The sequence below is a fragment of the Aspergillus ibericus genome, assembly GCF_003184845.1.
Source record: "Aspergillus ibericus CBS 121593 unplaced genomic scaffold BO80scaffold_5, whole genome shotgun sequence".
Classification (NCBI taxonomy): domain Eukaryota; kingdom Fungi; phylum Ascomycota; class Eurotiomycetes; order Eurotiales; family Aspergillaceae; genus Aspergillus; species Aspergillus ibericus.
The window spans coordinates 295,151-313,406 of record NW_020292103.1 but is presented as its reverse complement, the minus strand read 5'-3'; the positions used below and the strand labels follow the sequence as shown (position 1 = coordinate 313,406).

The 18,256-nt window shown below is 53.0% G+C and overlaps 6 protein-coding genes across 6 annotated transcripts; 2 read left to right on the top strand and 4 right to left on the bottom strand.

Annotated features, from left to right (window-relative positions):
* Window positions 1-1,344: 1,344 nt before the first annotated feature.
* On the bottom strand, window positions 1,345-4,192 carry BO80DRAFT_431780 (Mechanosensitive ion channel family; the record flags this gene model as incomplete). The annotated part of the gene is made up of 2 exons (XM_025720764.1): window positions 1,345-3,501; window positions 3,557-4,192. The coding sequence occupies 2 exons, from the start codon at window positions 4,190-4,192 to the stop codon at window positions 1,345-1,347; spliced, it is 2,793 nt and encodes a 930-aa protein (XP_025578949.1).
* A 2,783-nt stretch (window positions 4,193-6,975) lies between these two features.
* Window positions 6,976-9,244, top strand: BO80DRAFT_421883 (tubulin alpha chain). The gene is made up of 7 exons (XM_025718708.1): window positions 6,976-7,118; window positions 7,265-7,323; window positions 7,411-7,564; window positions 7,629-7,716; window positions 7,766-7,837; window positions 7,894-8,397; window positions 8,467-9,244. Exons 1-7 carry the CDS (start codon window positions 7,107-7,109, stop codon window positions 8,934-8,936), a joined length of 1,359 nt encoding a protein of 452 aa, XP_025578948.1. The 5' UTR covers window positions 6,976-7,106; the 3' UTR covers window positions 8,937-9,244.
* An 11-nt stretch (window positions 9,245-9,255) lies between these two features.
* Window positions 9,256-10,645, bottom strand: BO80DRAFT_398972 (thiamine transporter TPC1; the record flags this gene model as incomplete). Its single annotated transcript, XM_025717453.1, has 4 exons — window positions 10,478-10,645; window positions 10,296-10,348; window positions 10,056-10,209; window positions 9,256-9,981 (listed from the first exon to the last, which is right to left on the bottom strand). Exons 1-4 carry the CDS (start codon window positions 10,508-10,510, stop codon window positions 9,256-9,258), a joined length of 966 nt encoding a protein of 321 aa, XP_025578947.1. The 5' UTR covers window positions 10,511-10,645.
* Window positions 10,646-11,631: 986 nt separating this feature from the next.
* On the bottom strand, window positions 11,632-12,525 carry BO80DRAFT_336006 (PICOT family protein; the record flags this gene model as incomplete). The annotated part of the gene is made up of 2 exons (XM_025715193.1): window positions 11,632-11,697; window positions 11,782-12,525. Coding segments are annotated over 2 exons (810 nt in total), but the record flags the coding sequence as incomplete, so codon positions are not given.
* Window positions 12,526-12,954: 429 nt separating this feature from the next.
* On the top strand, window positions 12,955-15,840 carry BO80DRAFT_204702 (RNA exonuclease). The gene has a single exon (XM_025714243.1). It carries the CDS (start codon window positions 13,330-13,332, stop codon window positions 15,529-15,531), a length of 2,202 nt encoding a protein of 733 aa, XP_025578945.1. The 5' UTR covers window positions 12,955-13,329; the 3' UTR covers window positions 15,532-15,840.
* BO80DRAFT_373934 (uncharacterized protein) lies at window positions 15,827-17,976 on the bottom strand. The gene is made up of 2 exons (XM_025716578.1): window positions 17,635-17,976; window positions 15,827-17,575 (listed from the first exon to the last, which is right to left on the bottom strand). Exons 1-2 carry the CDS (start codon window positions 17,925-17,927, stop codon window positions 16,150-16,152), a joined length of 1,719 nt encoding a protein of 572 aa, XP_025578944.1. The 5' UTR covers window positions 17,928-17,976; the 3' UTR covers window positions 15,827-16,149.
* Window positions 17,977-18,256: the final 280 nt, after the last annotated feature.

The following is an 18,256-nucleotide window of genomic DNA, read 5'->3' as shown; positions in this document are numbered from 1 at the left end:
ATATCAGCCATTCACACCAACCACCCACCCTTTCTCTCTCTCAATACTGCCCAACCCCTCCCCCTCTTAAACCCCAAGAAACCATCTCAAGCAACCATACAATACGCCCCTTCTAACCCGCCTCCGCACCCTTTTCCCCTTCCCCCCGATATCACCCCCAAAGTCGCCCTCATCGGCCTTATCCCCATCAGCTAACACGCCCTTTTTAAACACCTCACCACGGGGGCCATCAGCGCTTCCGCAACCGTCCAGTTCAGGAATGACCCCCACGTCTTGGGCATGGATTTCGCGGTTGCGGGGTTGGGGCGAGTGCATCGAGTAAGGCTACTATGGGGGCTTTCTTAATCTGGTTGAGGTTGAGATTGAGGGGATGTTTGATGGAGGAGTTGTGTTGGGGAAGGAGGAGGAGGGGAAGATGATTGGTTATGCTTAACCTATAAATTAAGGGGGCTGTTAGGTGTCGTGACTATATTCTTTGTACATGCTTAGTTGCTTTGGAAGGAGGGGAGCTGTTTTCGTCGTTATTGTTTCTGGGTGCTGCTTGGAATTCTGGGGTATAGAATGAGACGAAGCTTAGGGGGCTGAGTGAGGGATTGACGATTGAGGAATATATCTCACGTTGTATAGTACTAATTGTGGTATTTGTTTATCGAGGTAAGTGGTGGATGGTGAGCGTGGTTAGCACGGTACAGTACTCGGCTAGATCTGTTAGGATGAGACGGATACAGGAGAAGAGATGCAGGTGGTCTCTTGGTTGAGAGAGAAGGTTAGTAGTGTATGAATGGGGCTGGCGGTGTTCGGTTCGGTATGGGGGGCAGAGAAGAGTGCTTGATAGGCAAGGTGTGAGTGGATTGCAGGTTTTAGGTACTATAATGATTCTCTTTTGGGGTTGGATGGACTCCGTAGTACTGATTGTATAGGTTGTTGGGTGTGGGGTTCAGTTCAATGAGTTGGAGGTGATGTTGGGGAAGGAAAGTGTCGTGTAATTGGTTTATCATGTCGCTTTATCTTCATCAAATGGAAAGTCAATGAAGGGTCATGAAGTTGATTGAATTCACATCAAGCATAGTGTGATTTGAACACTTTGTGTACTATTATTGAGTCTATATTGATCTAAAAAATCCAAACAACAAGATTGACACTGCCAAGCAGATCACCCCCCCCCTATTAGTCTAGCCCCTGGCAAAGCAACAATAACATCCCAAGACGCCTGCCCATTGTTGAAGGTGCCGCCTTTTCATATGTACGGGAAATATATAGAATATGTCGAATCGGAGCAATTACTCAATGACGATCAAGCGCGCAGTCATTTCCAGAACGGCTACCGCATCAAGCCAAGGCAAATCATTTCTCCTCCACACCAGGCGACACAGCGCGGATCTGAGGATCCTGGCCATGAGACGGCCCCTGCTCCAGATCAGCTCCCCCTTGGCTGCCGATGCTGCTGCGATGACGGAAGAACCGCCCGCGGCTGACAGAGGACAAACTGTGACCACCTTGAGACTCCATCGACGGGCGACCAGAGCGCGCTGCGGACGGCACGCTGAGATTCGAGCCGCTTCGTCGGTGGGAGATAGATGCACGGCTCCGCCGCTCAGCCTCCTCTTCTTCCTCTTCCTGGATGCGACGCTCGGTGGTTTCCCGGTTGGCCATCCGGACAATGTCATCAACTCGAGTGCGGCGGTCTTCGAACACGTCGCCCATAACGTCGCCGGAAGAGATGTCGCGCATGCCTAGAGAGAAGTCCACATGCTTCCGTGTGAGCATGGAATCCCCGCGGGCTCGCGCAGCAGCGGTGTCCATGCCCTTGCGGAGAATAGAGTGCTGGCGCACAGCGCTGCTAACGCCGGAATTTTCATGGAGAGAGTTGTTCTCGTGCACAGGAGTGGGCGGAGGCCGACCATCACTGCTGCCCGGGGCAGCTGCCACATGAGAGGGGAACCCGGCGACATGGAAGGGAATGTCGACCCGAGCACCCTGGAGGTTCATGCGTGGTCCCTCAATGCCAATCTCTTGCAAGGCAAGCATGAGCATGCAGATAAATTTATTGCGGCGCTGCAAACGCAAGCCTTCGTTTTGCCAGTTCGACTTGTAGAAGAAGACAACATTGAGAGTGACCGAGAAGTTTTCGGTCACCTCGCGCATCTCAGTGAGGATATTGGTCTGGAATTCGCGGCATTCGCTGCGAACAAATTCCAACAGCCGTTGACGAAGGGCATCGATCTGCTCAAGGGTCGTGCCATATTTGATGACAATTGGCACGGCCTCGGCGAGGGCACCAGATCTGCGCTGGTTGAGGATGAAAAGGCCATTCAGATAGCTGTTGGGGGCCTGCACGACATGACCCTGCATCTTCTTGAACTCCGTGTACAGGAGCGAGATCTGTTTGACGAAGTAATCGTCGCCCAGACCCGCATCGCCAGAATTACCATAGACTGTCACCCGATCACCGACATCGAACGGGTGCTTGACAAACACAAAGATGACAGACTGGAGCAGTTCCTGCGCAGTGGCAGAGAACAGCCAGGACAGCGCAAGAATACTGGAACCTGCAGACGTGAGCACGCCGGCAGCCGACGTGGAGATTAAGGTCAGGAAAACAATCAAAGCGATAAGAACCACGAAGAATTCTAGAACGTTGTCGAGTCTGCTGACGACAGAGTCGAGATCTTTCAAAGATGCGGTAATGGCCTTGCGTTCGCGTCCGATTTCCACGCAAACTGCCTCCAATTCTTCCATGGAGATGTCTCCGTTCATATCCTTGTCAAACATTGTAAACGCTGCCTCGGCTTCTTCGTTGTTATCAAACGCCTCCTTCAGATCGCCCGAGAAGACGGTTTCAAATCCATCACGCACGAGAGTCCGGTAGAGACGTCGAGCCAAGACCTGACAGCCACTCGTGGTCCGCAACAACGTCAGCACAACTTGGTAAGGGTGGTTGCTGTTAGTGGCCGTGCGGCCAGTAAAGTCCGCGGCAACTGCGCCAGCGACGTCGCCAACTTTGTGTAAAGCACCTTTGGCAAGCCGTCCTGCCTTCCCAGCGTAGTGGAACGGGATCTTCATGGGTGTGCTAGTACCGGGCTTCTGTTTCTCTTCGAATTCCGTATCTTTGGCAGAAATCTTCTGCCGGGAGAAATCATATAGTTTGGTCAGGCTGCCGATCTGGAACTTGTTGATCTCGATCCGATCCGAATAGGTACGCGTGTGGAAGCTGATGGCGATCAGCTGGATGATAAATTTCTCGACGAGGTTCAAAATCGTCCAGACAAAGACAGATATGATGATCTTGTTGACTGTGTTTTCCCACGAGCGCGTAGCATGTCTTCCATCAACATGGTGATTCTTCATCGTGGGCAAAAAGGAGATTTCCACGCCCAGCCACCAGAAGAACAAGGTTCCGTGTAGCTCCAATTGCTTGGCCAGGTCCCGCCATTTCTTTGCATTGTTGGTGAAAATACTAGCAATAGCGCCCACAGGGATAGGAATGCATTTGGAAACGATCTGGCAAGAACATATTAATATCTTAGTGAGCGAATAGCAAAGAACAATGACCCACCCTTCCAGCCCATAGGGTTAGCCAAACGATCTCCAACCACACCGAGAACCAAACCAATCGAACACCACCAACGTTAGCATCCGGAAACGCAAGTGCGCCGACCAGCAACGGAATCAACAAGATAAGCACAAGCGGTAGGATGTAGGTGAGATAGCGGATGATGAAACTAGACTCGTGAAGCCTTTTCACGAACCTCGCGATGTTGGTGTTGGGGTTTTCCGGTGGGTTATACACCGCGGCTTTTTCATGCAACGGATTGGTGGCCTCGTCGAATTCGTCGACTGCGGATCGACGCGAACGAGAGCGAGAGCGAGAGCGAGAGATAGATGTCCCGTCGTCATTCACTCTCTTCTCCGACTCCCCTTCATGGGTGGAACGTGATGCCATTCGCTCTGCCTCCAGAACTGCCAGGTCGTCTTCTAGCCGGGTGGATTCTTCTCTCGCTGTGGCAGGAGAGTACAAGGCAGCTCGATCCGGCTCATCGTACGAGGTATCAACCCTTAGGTGGTTTCCGTTACTCGAGCTGTCGTACACATATGTGCCTTCATCGGAGTCCGGAGACCCATCTTCAAGTCTGTGCTTCCTCTTCTCTTCCGGATAATGGGGAGCAAGATGCTCTTCAATGGGAGTCGACATGTTGGCACCAGGCCAAGGAACAGAAGTGAAGAGCCGAATGAAGGGTTGACCTGCTCAAGTACTGTTCATGTAACTGGTCTAAGGCAGACTGTATACCACATTAGATCATGATAGATGAAGAGAGACATGCAAAGTCGCAAACCCATCGACGCAGAAAAACACGAGGAAGGATTAACGATGAACCGAGACATCATAAAGGATTGTCTGTGAACCAAAGAGGGTATGGTGAAATCAAGGATTCGCACGAGCAAGGGCGAAGACTGACCTACAGTGGTGGGAAATCTTTCCGGACAGCAGAGGAGCTAATGATGCATGGGCCCCAGTCCGGTGGCTGAAAAAGGAACGGAAGATAAGCGCACACTAGTTGCACGGTGCAGATGGGAAAAGGCCAGTTGCAGGGTCGAAGGGTCAAAAGAAAAAGGCCCGATGCAGGGATGACAGAAGAGGAGGAGGAAGAGGAGAGCGGGGAGCAGAGCAGTAAGAAGGAAATGGCCGAAAGAAAAAGACCACGCAAGGCCGAGAAGCACCAGCTCCAGCTGGACCTTGGGTCAATCCAGCAGCAGCAGAGAAGGACGAGATCGATGCGGGAGAGAATGCCGATCGCACGGGACAATCGACTCGATGCCTGAGGGTATGACGGTCCAGACCATCCTCAGATCGCTTGAAGCGAAGGTCATATCTAGATGTATTCGCTGTATGTTACACTAATTGCCATTATCGCGACTTCGCGCCCATCCAACGACACATACCGTACACCATTGCGATCCCAATTATCGGGCAAAGGCGGTTATCAGACGGTGGCGGTCACTCTGCGATCCAATTCCGAGATCGATATGGATCCGGTGGGTGGGCATCTCTCAGCATCGGTTCTGGCCAGTGGCCCTGGTGGGGCCAGTGGTCTAACGTTAGAAACTTCAAACGAGTCCAAAGAAAACTCTGGGACCCAGAGCACCCTGCTGCTAACCCGAACTACCTGGATTAGTTCTCCATCGTTGCAGCTTTAGTGCGATGTCTCAGCGCGATACCTTCCTGAGTTGGCCGAGCCCTTGGCACTCTACTTCTTCACGCAGCACGGAGTAACGAATAGCGATAGAGCCACGCCTACCTTGCTCTGCAGCTGCAGGGTCATCGATCGCACGGGGGGAGGGTGGGAAGGTTCCAGACACACGTCAACTCTGGGAAACCAATGTATTCCATCTGTTACTACGCAATGGTCGAGAGTGCAAAGCCAATCAGTCCGTTGACGGCGGAGAGCACAGCACGGACTGCTCCGGCAGCTTTCAAACCCCCAAAGGCTGAATGGCCACCGCCAAGAAACGCCACCTCAGGCACTCCCGGCTGTCCTCGCTGCGGTACCCTGGACGATGATGTAGAATCTCTGTTTTGTGCTCGGAAACTTTGACAACCGAGCACATTATGTTTCACCTGTTCTGATATACCAAGACTAGTCATTGTGTATGTCTATCTCATCTCCGACGTGGCTGTCATTCATCTTAAGAGCCCTGTTATGGTTTGTGAGACCCGAGTCAGTGCAGGCCTATAGCTTCAGCACTAGCACTTGACACTAAGCCTGGACGAATCCACAGTACTTGATTTCTACCTGCTAGCGTCCTCTAGCCGATCCTTTGCTCCGGGTGTTGACAGATTAATAAGACTGCATATTATGAATGATGACAATGTAGTTTGTGGCTCTGTAATGCACCTCTCCGCGAATAAGTAATTCTATGAATACAGCGCCCGGTGAATTTTGTGCATTTGCCAAGATGGAATGTCGATGTTTCATCTTGCGTACTGTGTACCATGGGTGTACAGAGTACCCTGACCCGTCAAATCTTCCGCATATGTCAAAACGATTGCCAAAGAACAGTTTATTTTTAATTGGGCTATCGGCGCTCAACATCATCGCTTCCGCCAGGGGAAAAGTTCATTGGCAATTCACCACCCCGCCGTTGACGTGTCTTGCCCCGCCATTTCATTGAAGATCCCCGAGGTTGTCTGATGAGGCCTAGAATATCCGCAAACTGGAGTTGGTGGGTTCTGGTCGAATGCTATCAAACGGTACTTAGTAGGTTGACCCCATCAGAGCGACATGCATCGGCAATGGCTCAATATTTGTAGAATAGCATGGCACGGTGATATTCTTCAGGGTTTCCCATACTGCCCAGCCGCATGCAGTACTCAACGATGCATCAACAAGACCATTATTGACCAGCTCGAGGCGGTACCTATCATGTCTCAGCTGGCTTTGCTCTCATCAAACCTTGTTCTTTGCGAGCAGTGACGCTTATGGCACGGCTGGTTAGTTTGTGTCGAAAGGTAGCATGTCTTATTATCTCAACCAATAGATTCGTCGAGTATTTCCATCTTCCTTCTTTGATAGATGCTGCAACCAAGCATCGTCTCAGCTTTCCTGGTCTGTGCAGGCCAACCACTGTCACATACCTCAAATCAAAGGGCAGCTTCCCCGCATTCCACGGCAGAAGACACGTGGGAATAGCCAGATGTTGAATCACGAGGAAGGGGAAAAGAAAAGACGAAGATTGTCTCACAAGCCGCAATCGATAAACCCAGGTGCCATGTCCGTTTGTTGGCCGCTTTACGGTGTACTGAGAACTGGAAGGTGGGAGGGGTTCCATGATCGACTGATCAGTCGGTCAGGGGACAAGGGAGGCTGCTGATTGGCTGAGCGAGGCTTGTTTATGGGACCGGCAAGAACCAACGCCTTCCCGGTCACTGTCATCCATTCCAGCCGTTCCAGCAACTCCTCGTCCTTTCTTCCTTCACTTCCTCTGCTTTCTCCATCATTCTTCGGGTTCCAACTTACTGCTTGTGGCTCCCACTCTAACGATCTCTATCCTACATCTACTGGGCCAGTTCCTGTCGTTTTCCATCGATAACCGGACTCATTCTCGACATGCGCGGCGAGGTATGGACCCCGTTTTATTTACCTGGGACTCCCCGCACTGTTACCCCCTCGCAGAAGATAGACTCGCGACCTCACCCATCAATCCTCATGCAATCTCTTGAACATAAATGAAAGTTTGCTTGTTCTAACTCTTTATATCCATCTAGATCTGCCACATCCACATTGGCCAGGCTGGTATCCAGCTTGGAAACAGTGCTTGGGAGCTGTACGTCCTCACCGCTTTTTAGTATACCCCGGACCCGCCAGCATTCTTAAAACCGACCTCATACTGAGCTTGTTGTGTTCTACACAGGTACCTTCTGGAGCATGGCCTCAAGGAAGATGGTCAACTTAATCCTGAGGCGTCTGAAGCAATCAATTCGGGCGGTTCGTTTGAAACCTTCTTCACCGAGACCAACAATGGCAAATATGTTCCGCGCTCCATTTTTGTTGATCTGGACCCATCGGTATGATTCCCCTATCCCAAAGGGGGTAAGTATATCGAGATGTATGCTGAAACAATGGATATAGCCTGTCGATGAGATCCGCACCGGCAAATACCGTCAACTCTTTCACCCTGAAATGTTGATTAGTGGAAAGGAAGACGCGGCTAACAACTGTACGATTCTCATCCCACTAGATCTGGACATGGAAGCTGATCATGGCAGATGCTCGTGGACACTACACTATCGGAAAGGAGCTCGTTGAAGAAGTTGCCGATCGCATCCGTCGTGTTTCCGGTAGGTTCCAATCCCCTGATGTGACCGCTTTCGTGGACTAGGCTTATGTCTCCCAGATAATTGCTCTTCCCTACAGGGATTCCTGGTTTTCCATTCATTCGGTGGTGGTACAGGGTCTGGCTTTGGTGCTCTGCTGCTCGAGCGTCTTTCCGCCGAGTATGGGAAGAAGAGCAAGCTTGAATTTGCAGTATATCCCTCTCCTCGTGTCTCGACCGCCGTCGTTGAGCCTTACAACGCCGTGTTGTCCACTCACAGCACCATTGAAAACGCCGACTGCACCTTCCTGGTGGACAACGAGGCTGTCTATGACATCTGCCGTCGGAACCTCGATATCCCGCGTCCCGGCTATGAGCACCTCAACCGCTTGATCGCCCAGGTCGTCAGCTCCATCACCTCCAGTCTCCGGTTCGATGGTTCCCTTAACGTGGACTTGACGGAGTTCCAGACCAATCTGGTACCATTCCCTCGTATCCACTATCCCTTGATCTCGTACGCACCTGTGGTCTCGAGCAGCCGCAGCTCCCACGAGAGCTTCAAGGTGCAGGATCTTACCTTCCAGTGTACGTATCCCTCCTAGTACTACTATTATTGAAGGATGGGGTTGTTGCGTGGCTAACAGTAGCTTGCAGGCTTTGAGCCGAACAATCAGATGGTGGTCTGTGATCCTCGCAAGGGTAAGTATATGGCAGTGGCTCTGCTGTACCGTGGTGACGTGGTACCCCGTGACTGCACCCAAGCCATTGCCTCACTCAAGGCCAAGTCCTCGTTCAACCTCGTTGAGTGGTGTCCTACCGGGTTCAAACTGGGAATCAACTACCAGAAGCCCGTCCGCGTTCCTGACACCGAGCTTGCCCCCGTTGACCGCTCCGTCAGTATGCTCTCGAACACGACGTCCATTGCCGAAGCTTGGGGTCGTCTGGACCACAAGTTTGACCTCATGTACGCGAAGCGCGCCTTCGTGCACTGGTACGTGGGTGAAGGTATGGAAGAAGGCGAGTTTTCCGAAGCTCGCGAGGATCTTGCTGCGCTGGAGAAGGACTACGAGGAGGTTGCCACCGATTACGCCGAGGTGGAGGGTGAGGAAGAGGCTGAGTATTAATCCTTCTCGCACCTCTTGGCTCGTGGTGCTTTGGCCGCTTCTTTTCTTGGTCTGTCTAACTCTCTCGCCTAAATTGTGTCTATCCTGTCCTTCTATTCGCGACAACCCCTTCCGTTCGTGCGTCTCTAGCGTTGTTTTGTCTCCTGAGCTGGTACCCAATAATGAATCGGCAGAGCCGCCGTGAGAAAATATGAGCACATGAATTCGTCTGTCTCTTGAGAGGACGCAAGAATGGTATCCAGTATGGAATATCGAAAAGTCTAATATGTTATCCAATATAATACAAAATAGGTATCATCATGGCGGAGCCAATATGTGCTCAATCGTCCTTGCTCGTAGCCACGTTCATATCCTGGAGCAGCCGCAGAGAAGTCTCATAGGTCCACATGGTCACTGCGCTGGCGGGAGCAGCCTTGAACAGGCTGACAGTCAAGCCGCGATAAAGTCCCCGCACACCCTGAGTCCGTAGAATCAGCGCCATTGTGTTGAACACGCCTTGGTACTCGGGGATATTGCGATGGATGTACAAATGGCGCGTCGGACCTTGCACCTGCAGTCTCTTCCGTATCAAATCCAACGGAAACATGACCGTCTTCGAACACACACTCGCAATCACTCCCGCCGCCGCATCCCCGGAGCCAAAAGGCAGATCCTGATACTGCGCCAGCGGCGGCCGCAGCGTCTCATACGTCGCAAAGAACAACCCCATATATGGTACAATCTGCCCCACCGCAGCACTACAGCCCCGGAAAAAACCCCTATACCCTTCATTCCGGGCGATATCCCTGACCGACGAAAACAACGAGGTATAGACCCGGTCCGTGCCCTGCGCAGCGAAGCGCGTCCTCAGTAGATCTAACGGGTACGTGGATGCCGTAGCAAGGCCGCCTGCAGCTGCGCCGGCGACAAAGGATTCCAGGGATGGAGGGAGGCGATGCGGATCGAGTTGTGCGAGCGCTTGGGTGGTTGTTCGGTAGGCGCTGAATTGGATGACTCCGTAACAGACGTACATTAGTTCGGCGGGGATGTTGCCTTTCCATAGGCCCTGAATTCATTCATGACTTGTGAGATTGGGGAGCGCCGTGGAGGGAGGGGAAGGGGATGCGGGAGAGGACGTACTGTGATACCCTCTTGGCGGATGATTGCTCTCATCGTGGAGAGGGTCCCCTTGTAGATTGGACCGGTTACATTGTGATGGGAGATTGGGTCGGAGAGGGAGTGGATTTGGAGCTGGAGGCGGATTTTGACGACGTCGAGGGGCGCGACGCAGAATCTGAAGTTTAGGGGGACATAGATGTTAGGATGGCTCTTGGGTGTGGGAGGGGGGATCGCAAGGGGGTGATGGGAAATGGAGCGTACCGTGACACAAGACCGGCAATTCCACCTGCCAGGACGACTTGGCGTCGTGTGCCCTGGTGGGAATGGTGGTGGTTAGCGTGCGCAAGTTGATGGAATTAAAATGGAGCCAGGGCGCCAGGTCATGTCATTGCCATGATTGACTGGATGGATGGATTCGCGGGCTCGGGGAGACTGGTGCGTACCTCATCCTTGAGGTGTTCTCCCCCGGCCGACATGCATGTGACGGTGGATGGTCAATCGATGGAGGCGAGTTGGTAGTTGTATGGGAGTATGCGAGGTCGAGATTTGTAGAGGATTATGAATGGGTTGGCATTGGGGTGGTGGTTATGACATGGTGGTGTTGGGGGATCCCGAAGGCAACGGGCAGAAAAAAAAAGGGTAAATGATGCTCAGGTATGACGTGTGACTGGCTTTTCTCCGGACGGACTCCGGAGATTAAGACGGGTGACCATCGTATCTACAGATAGCCACGCGTTGTTGGCAGGATGGATGATTCCGCTGACTGGTGCTCTGTTGGTGACGATGTGACTGGCATCGAGTGATTTTGTGGCTTTGACTTTCCTATTGATGGAAATTCAGTTCAGGGAGAAATCTATGTTGCATGGATGGAAGAACTCCGAACTCTCGTTCTGCCTCGGTTGCTGCCTTACGGCCTGATTACGAAGGCGGCGACAAGAGACTGTCTGGCACGCCGATCAGATAGCGCATGCTCGCTGTATGTTTGACATCAGCAGTGTCTGATGTTAGCTGGCTGGTACGGATGTCAATGAAGATGTCGTTTTATTGTTGTTCAAGACTTCTGCAAACACATACCCCAAACTGTGGAGATGTAGAGAGTAGGGTAGAAGAGACTGAACTCTAGACACGACCACAACCGAATCTATAAACGGTTTATTGTATGAACGAGCACGATAAGGGACTGGTAGCCATCTACTATAGATCCCTGGACCCTCGCACTTAAGAACTGATATTACTTACATACAGTCATAGCTCGTCTACCCCAGCCTATACATGAGTCGCATGCGTGATACTAAATGAAACAGTCTAGTCCATAACGCTCTGTCAGATTTTCATTTCATATCTCAACATCTCCCATGACATACATGCATGACGCACAGACATCATTCAGTAGAGCAGGATCAACAGAAAGTAACCGAGGAAAAAATAGATATAGATATCAAGATAGAGGACCCGCTAGATGTCAAGCTCTAACAATCGAGGTTGCAGTAATTACTGCCAGAAGAATCACACAAGAAAAGAGAAAAGGAAAGAGATAGTACTACCCAATACAAGCAAACCCTTAATATTATTGACATATTCTATAGCCCTAAGCGACAGCAGGAGCCTTGTTAACGGAGAACCGACCCAAGAACTCTGGATCATTTTCGAGTTCCTCCTTGACCTATTTTCACGTTAGCATCACATTCGTCACTATAGCAAGAGAAGGGACGCGAAGAGGGAAGACCATGGGAAAGAGGGGGCTTACAATATCCAATCCACCAACCAGCTCACCTTCCACCCACAACTGAGGGAAAGTAGGCCAATCGGCAAACTCCTTCAACCCCTGTCTAACATCCTCGTCGGCCAGAATGTTAAAGAAGCCGTACTTGACGCTTCGCTCACGCAGAATGCCCACGATCTGGCGACTGAACCCACACTGCGGCGAGCTCGGGGTTCCCTTCATGAACAGCATCACCGGCGCAGCCTTCACCAGCTCTGCAAGGCGGGCAAACAACGCCTCCTTCGACTGCTCGGGGGTCAATGCCGGAGCGGCGGTGGTTCCGTTCGCAGGCGCCTGCGTAGCAGTGGTGGGGATGTTCTCTCGAGGGACGGCGGTCAATGGGGGCGGGATGGTGGTGGTCTTAGGGAGGCCGTCTGCGGCGGCGGCACCGGCGTGGCGTTCAACGGCATCGCGCACTTGAATTGCCTCACTGCCGCTGATGGTCTCGAGGATTTGGTTGTCACGAACGAGGACCACGAAGGGAACCGCGGTGACGTTATATTCTTCTGAAATGTCAGGAAGCTCCTCAGCGTTAACGCTAAGGAAGGCGATCGAGGGGGGGGTGGTCGCGGGGTACTGCGAGGCGAGGGCGGAAAGGACGGCGCGCATTTGGGCGCAAGGAGCGGCCCAGGGAGCATGGAAGTAGAGAACCTGCAGACATGACGGGGGAAGGGAGGAGATAATGTTGGGAAATTCAGCCTCCGAGGCGACTTCGACGAGGGCGGACATAGTGATGGTGACTGGGGTGGGGGTTAGGCGGGGAAAACTTGGCGTTTCGTGAAATGAAGATAGAGGGGGAATTCTGATATAGATGGCTGAGTGTATAGAAAAGAGGGGGATCTGGGAGCGAGGGAGGTTTGGGGAGAAACGAAGAAAAGTAAAGGAAAGGAGTCACGATGTGCCCCGCGGTCTGGCCGAAATGGAGAGAAGATGAGGAGAAGAAGGGAAGATCGCTGACCGATGGCGAATTTTTGGCCGCTTATCAGATCGAACCCATCGGGGCGTTTGTAATTACACCATCGTTACCCGCTTTATCCCCTGCGATCTTCGGCGTAAGAGGACGTAAGACGGAGAATCGGTCGCTCCGAGTGTAAGTCAGCACTGATGAGCTGCCAAGGTTGCTGGCAGTCACCTGCAACGATTATTGCCGGCTCAAGAGAAGTTGTTGCTGAGCCGTAGACCATGAAAATTGGGTATTCAAGGCGAGTGCCGCCACTTTACGCAGGAACAAGCTGCGCGCACGCAATCGGTGATGGGCCGGGGCCCTGCATGTCACCCGTACGGTATGGTAACCAGATAGGCTATCATCACGTGCCTCAAAAGTCGTCGGGATTCTTCGTCGCGCGACCTCCGTCGATCTTCAAGTCGCGGCAATCCCCCATCCTTGTCTAGATCACTTCGCATCCGTGTGAGCTGGCGCTGCGATATCGGAAGAACAGCGGACGCACCTGGTAGGTTCCTCTGCAGCTAGCACACCTTCGGAGTCCCGACCCTCATCGTCCTGCTCTTTGCCGCCGCCGCAGCCCATCCAAAATGGCAGGAGCTAAGCGCAAGCGTACAGAAGCTGGCTGCTCCGATGACGAAGAACCGGTCAAGAATACCTCGGATGCGGCGAATAGCTTTGGCTTGGCTCAAACGCTTGCGATCTTGAATTCGGACAAATCGACACCAAACGACAGTGTTACTTCATCGGAAGAAACACGGAAGGCGCAAGATGACATGCCAGTGCAGAGAGTATCGAAAAAGAAGCGTGTGGATGGTGAAAAGACGAAATATCCGGTCCTCACCTATGTTGAAGGTCGATTGCAATCATCCATTCGAATTGCGGATCTCCAGAGTCTGCTACTCTACTGCTTCGCTGATGGCATCGCACCACAATGGATTTCGGTCAAGCACTCCGGTCACGTCAGGAAGATTGTCGTACTGATGGTGCCTGGCCTGGAATTGGGGATGTTTGATGGGTCAATTTCTTTGGATGTGGACGCTGTCGGTGATGAGAAGGCGTCCATTGGGGAGAAGGAGCAGGAATTAGCGGATGCCAATGCGATGGAGGATACCAGAGCGGCAGACTATGCTCGCTGGAAACAAGGCCTGCCGCTTGAGGACCGATCACATCGGTTCAATCCCCGTCCTCTTTCCCGTGGGGACCTTCCAGCACCCCTACAGCCTCTAGCGGATATGTTCCCTCACGCCTGGCCCGTGAAAGCCCCCGGCGATTCCAAGTATAATAAGATTCACTCCCCGCTCCAGGCGATTCTTCTCTCTGCGCTGCCCAAAACCAAGGACAGTAACACAAAGGGAGCGAAACCGCCCAGGGTGGACAAGAATCTTGTCTTCCAGCGCACTCCGATCACCACTTTCATCAGTTCCGTGGAAGATCTTCAGGAGAATGACTACGTTCTTCACCCAGCCGTGCTCGCCACAGAACAAGGAAAGCTGGCTCTGGCGGAGAGCCGCAAGCGAGCTGGCCAGTCCATTGAAGACGGATGGGTCGATACCCATGTTGAGAGCTTGGAAGCTGGGAAAGTCCCGGACTCGGAAATTCAACAAGGAAGCATGACCGCAGGTCGGGATGTGTTCGCGTTGGATTGCGAGATGTGCGTTACAGAAGGCGGTCAATCCGAGCTCACGCGCATCAGCATGGTCCGTTGGGACGGTGAAGTCGTACTAGATGAGCTGGTGAAACCCCAACGACCCATCATCGATTATCTGACTCGATTTTCCGGTATCACGAAAGAATTACTAGATCCTGTCACCACCAGCCTCGCGGACATCCAACAGAAGCTCCTCTCCATTCTCTCTCCCCGTTCAATTCTTGTCGGCCACTCCCTCAATTCCGACCTGAACGCCTTGAAACTTACGCACCCTTTCATTGTCGACACCACATTCATCTACCCCCATCCTCGCGGTCCTCCGCTCAAGTGCAGTCTGAGGTGGCTTACCCAGAAGTATCTCGGAAAGGAGATCCAGAAAGGCCAGACCGGTCATGACTCGATCGAGGATGCGCGCGCTGTGCTCGAGCTCGTGAAGCAGAAATGTGAAAAGGGCGAGCGATGGGGCACCAGTGAGGCCTCCAACGAGAGCATCTTTAAGCGCCTTGCACGCTCCATGCGCTCAGGAAAGTCCTCGAACAACGAAGGCCGCACAGGCGCCGTTGTCGACTGGGGTAACCCCGAGCGCGGCTTCGGATCGCAGGCGACTGTGGCCATCGGGTGCAGCAACGACAACGATGTAGTCAAGGGCATCTCCTCCGTAGTCAACGGCGACGCGAGCAACACCTCCATTCCTGGCGGTGGGGTTGACTTCACCTGGGCACGGTTGCGCGAACTGGAAGTGTATCGCGGATGGTGCAACCGGCTGCCCGATCCCAACAACGCCAACGAGTCGACGACGCTCGTCCCCCCACCCGAGGAGACCACGCCGACCTCCGCTGCGGTGCCGACCACCAAGGAAGCCACTCGGAATCTGTCCGACACCGTGTCCCGCACCGTCTCCAGCATCCACCAAATCTACCAATCCCTGCCCCCCTGCACACTCTTCCTCGTCTACTCCGGCACCGGTGACCCCCGCCAAGTCAGCCGCCTCCAAGCAATGCACAAGACGTTCCGCGAGGAATTCAACTCCCGCAAGCCGTGGGATGAATTGACCGTCAAGTGGACCGACACCGAGGAACAGGCACTCAAGAAGGCCTGTGAGCGCGCTAGAGAAGGTTGTGGGTTTATGTGTGTGAAGTAAATAACGCCTTAACTCTCGCCTTGTTACTTTCCTCCATAAGCTGTTTTTAACCAGGTAGCAGACCGGGGTCAAGGTACAGTGCATGGTGGTTGAGAGCTGGTGCGCTCTTCAGAAATACCTTCCGTGGGCTCTTTCGGAATCTCCCCATGCTTTAATTGGATGCACTCATCCCCGCTCATGGCCACATCACCGATCTACTAGTACTTCCACTGAGTGGTAGTACTATCTACTTTTTACTCTATGCCTACCTAAATATGGAACAGGTACGGCCATTCTGGAATGAGAACATCTTTGTATTGGATTGGATTGCTTGGGTTGGATAGAACCAGACCAACTGGGGGATATCATCTGGCAAAACAAAACTAGACCAGCACTTTTAGAGCCCGGTGAGGTGAAAGAAATAAAGAAAAAAGCGAAGGGAAGAAAAGTAGTAGAAAAGTCCCACTTTTGCGTGACGGATAAAAGGGGCGCTTTTTGTACAGACACATCATAGAAGAGGAAGAGGACGGTCACGTCACGTCACATCAATCAAGATAGATAATACATTGGTAGAAGAAGTGTGAAGGCGGGCAGTCTAGCTTGCTTGCTTACTTCCAGGTATAACTTTCCTTTCCGCCTTCAGCGCGAATCCTCGGTTTCCATTGCTTCCTCGCGTTGCATCGCTAATCGTACCATGATATCTCGCGCTGCGGATTGTGCTTTGCGCTTTTCTCGTGTTTCGGGCTTGTGGATGCCGTTTGCGGGGATGTGTGAGTTTTCTTTGCCCACGTGGAGGGGTGGGGGTGATGGTTGTTGTAGGTGTGGTTCACTCTGGTCTGGAGCACCTCCGTTTGGGCTGTCGTTTTGGATCTGCTCCGGCTCCGGTAGGTGGGTTTCTGCAGTCGCTGCGGATTGGCGCCGTGATGGAGGTCGAGATCGGCTGCGCAGGCTTCGCGAGCGCGCGGGCCGGGTTTCCTTCGGGGTGCGGAGGTCGCTGGGGCTTGGTTCAGCAGGCTGGGAGTCCTTGTTGGCGTTGCCGTTTTGCTCGGATAGGGGTGTTGGTTTGGGGCTCTGGATGTTGTTGATGTCGGGTTTTGAGGGCTGGCTGAATGATTTGCGCGGCGGTCGTCCGACCTTTCTTCCAGTCGTCGTGGGTTTGTCGGCTGTCTGGGATAGGCGGGGACGTTTCACGATGGCCTCCCGGTGCGTGCTCGTCGCGCTATCGTGGTTTTCGTCCATTTCGTTCCCATTGTTGGGGGTCTGCTGTGGTGACGGGTTGATTTCAATGCGAGATCGGGAAGAATCTGAAGGTGTGGGCTCCTGTGTTTTGTCTGTTGTAGAACCCGACTGGGAATCCTTGAGAGGGATCTTCACTGGAGGTATGCTGTCATCTTCCAAGGAGAAGTCTGCGATGCTGTCCGAGTCGCCGTCGAATGAGTCCAGTATAGGTTGCGTGCGACCACTCGGGAATGAATCTGGCCAAGGCCGTTTCCTGCTTCCCTGCAGCAGACCTGGACTGCGAACTTCCGGAATCATCCCTGTGTCTCCCAACAAGGGTGGCGGTGGCTGCTGTTGCTGCTTGACAGATTGTTCCTCCGCGTAGCGGTTCTTTAGCTTGAGTGTTTCGTTTTCCAACTTCAGTCTCTCGATTTCGTCGGACTTGGATCGGAGTTCTTTCAACACCGTAGCAATCATCATGTCCTTGCTGGCGGGAGTGCCCATCTCAGGCCCGAACCGACCCGGACCGTTCAATTCGATACGAAGAGCGGTGAATGCGTGTTTCAATTCGGACATGGTATCGTGAAGGTTGCTGACGGAACAAGAGATATGGTCGAGGCTCAGCCCCTGATGCTGGATCTGTTGCTCCACGGATATGCTGTAGGGGTCTATCTCCGTCGACCCGGTGGGTATCAGGGCTCCCGGGCGGACTGGGGTTCGGTCTTGTCTGGAGGGGGTCGGACATAGGAGGCGTTCGAGCGATCCATCCTTGAATGTGGGCTCGACTGTGCGCATGGTGACAATTTCCCGGAACGAGACCTTCGATAGCTTCCAGAAGATATTAGGGCTGATACTGTGTTAATCGGAGACCTGAAACATAAGACTTTGCAGCATTTCCCCACTTACCCATTGTCCAGCGAGCAGAGAACTCCCAACTTCTGCTGACAGAGTTTACAGGAGATCTCCTGGAGAATCCGGCCCTGCAGAACGCTCAGTTCAGAAGATTGCGGTATTTGCTTCTTATCCGAGGAGATGGAAATGCGATGCAGCTCGACGCTCAGCCACCCAGCTGCTATGAAGTAAGAATTCGAGAGCTTGGCCCACTCGTTCTCCAGCGCCGCCAGCGAACTTGAGCATCGCGAACACTGGCAGAGGATCGCGGGGCGGGTTAGCCGGGACAGATCCATGGCGGTAGACATGGGGAATGTGTAGAACCCAGGCCGGGAAGTGCGTCTTGGCCGTGAGCCCGCCTGAAGATGCGAGTTGAACGAAATCAGGGCGCAAACTTGCCTGCAAAAGTTCCAGAGGGATCTCGACTGCTGACTCAGCCGTCAACTGGGGACACGCTGGCGGGTCGACCATTCCTGTTCAGGCAATCGATAAGGGCCGCACGCGTTTCACTGTCGTCATAGCCGGGCCTCCGTGTTTCCCACTCAGTGGCTGGGCCCGGCTTCCGCCCCGTCCGAGTAACTTACGGTATCTCCGTATTCTAGCTCTGCTTCGGGGAAAGCGGCTTGGCATCTGGTGC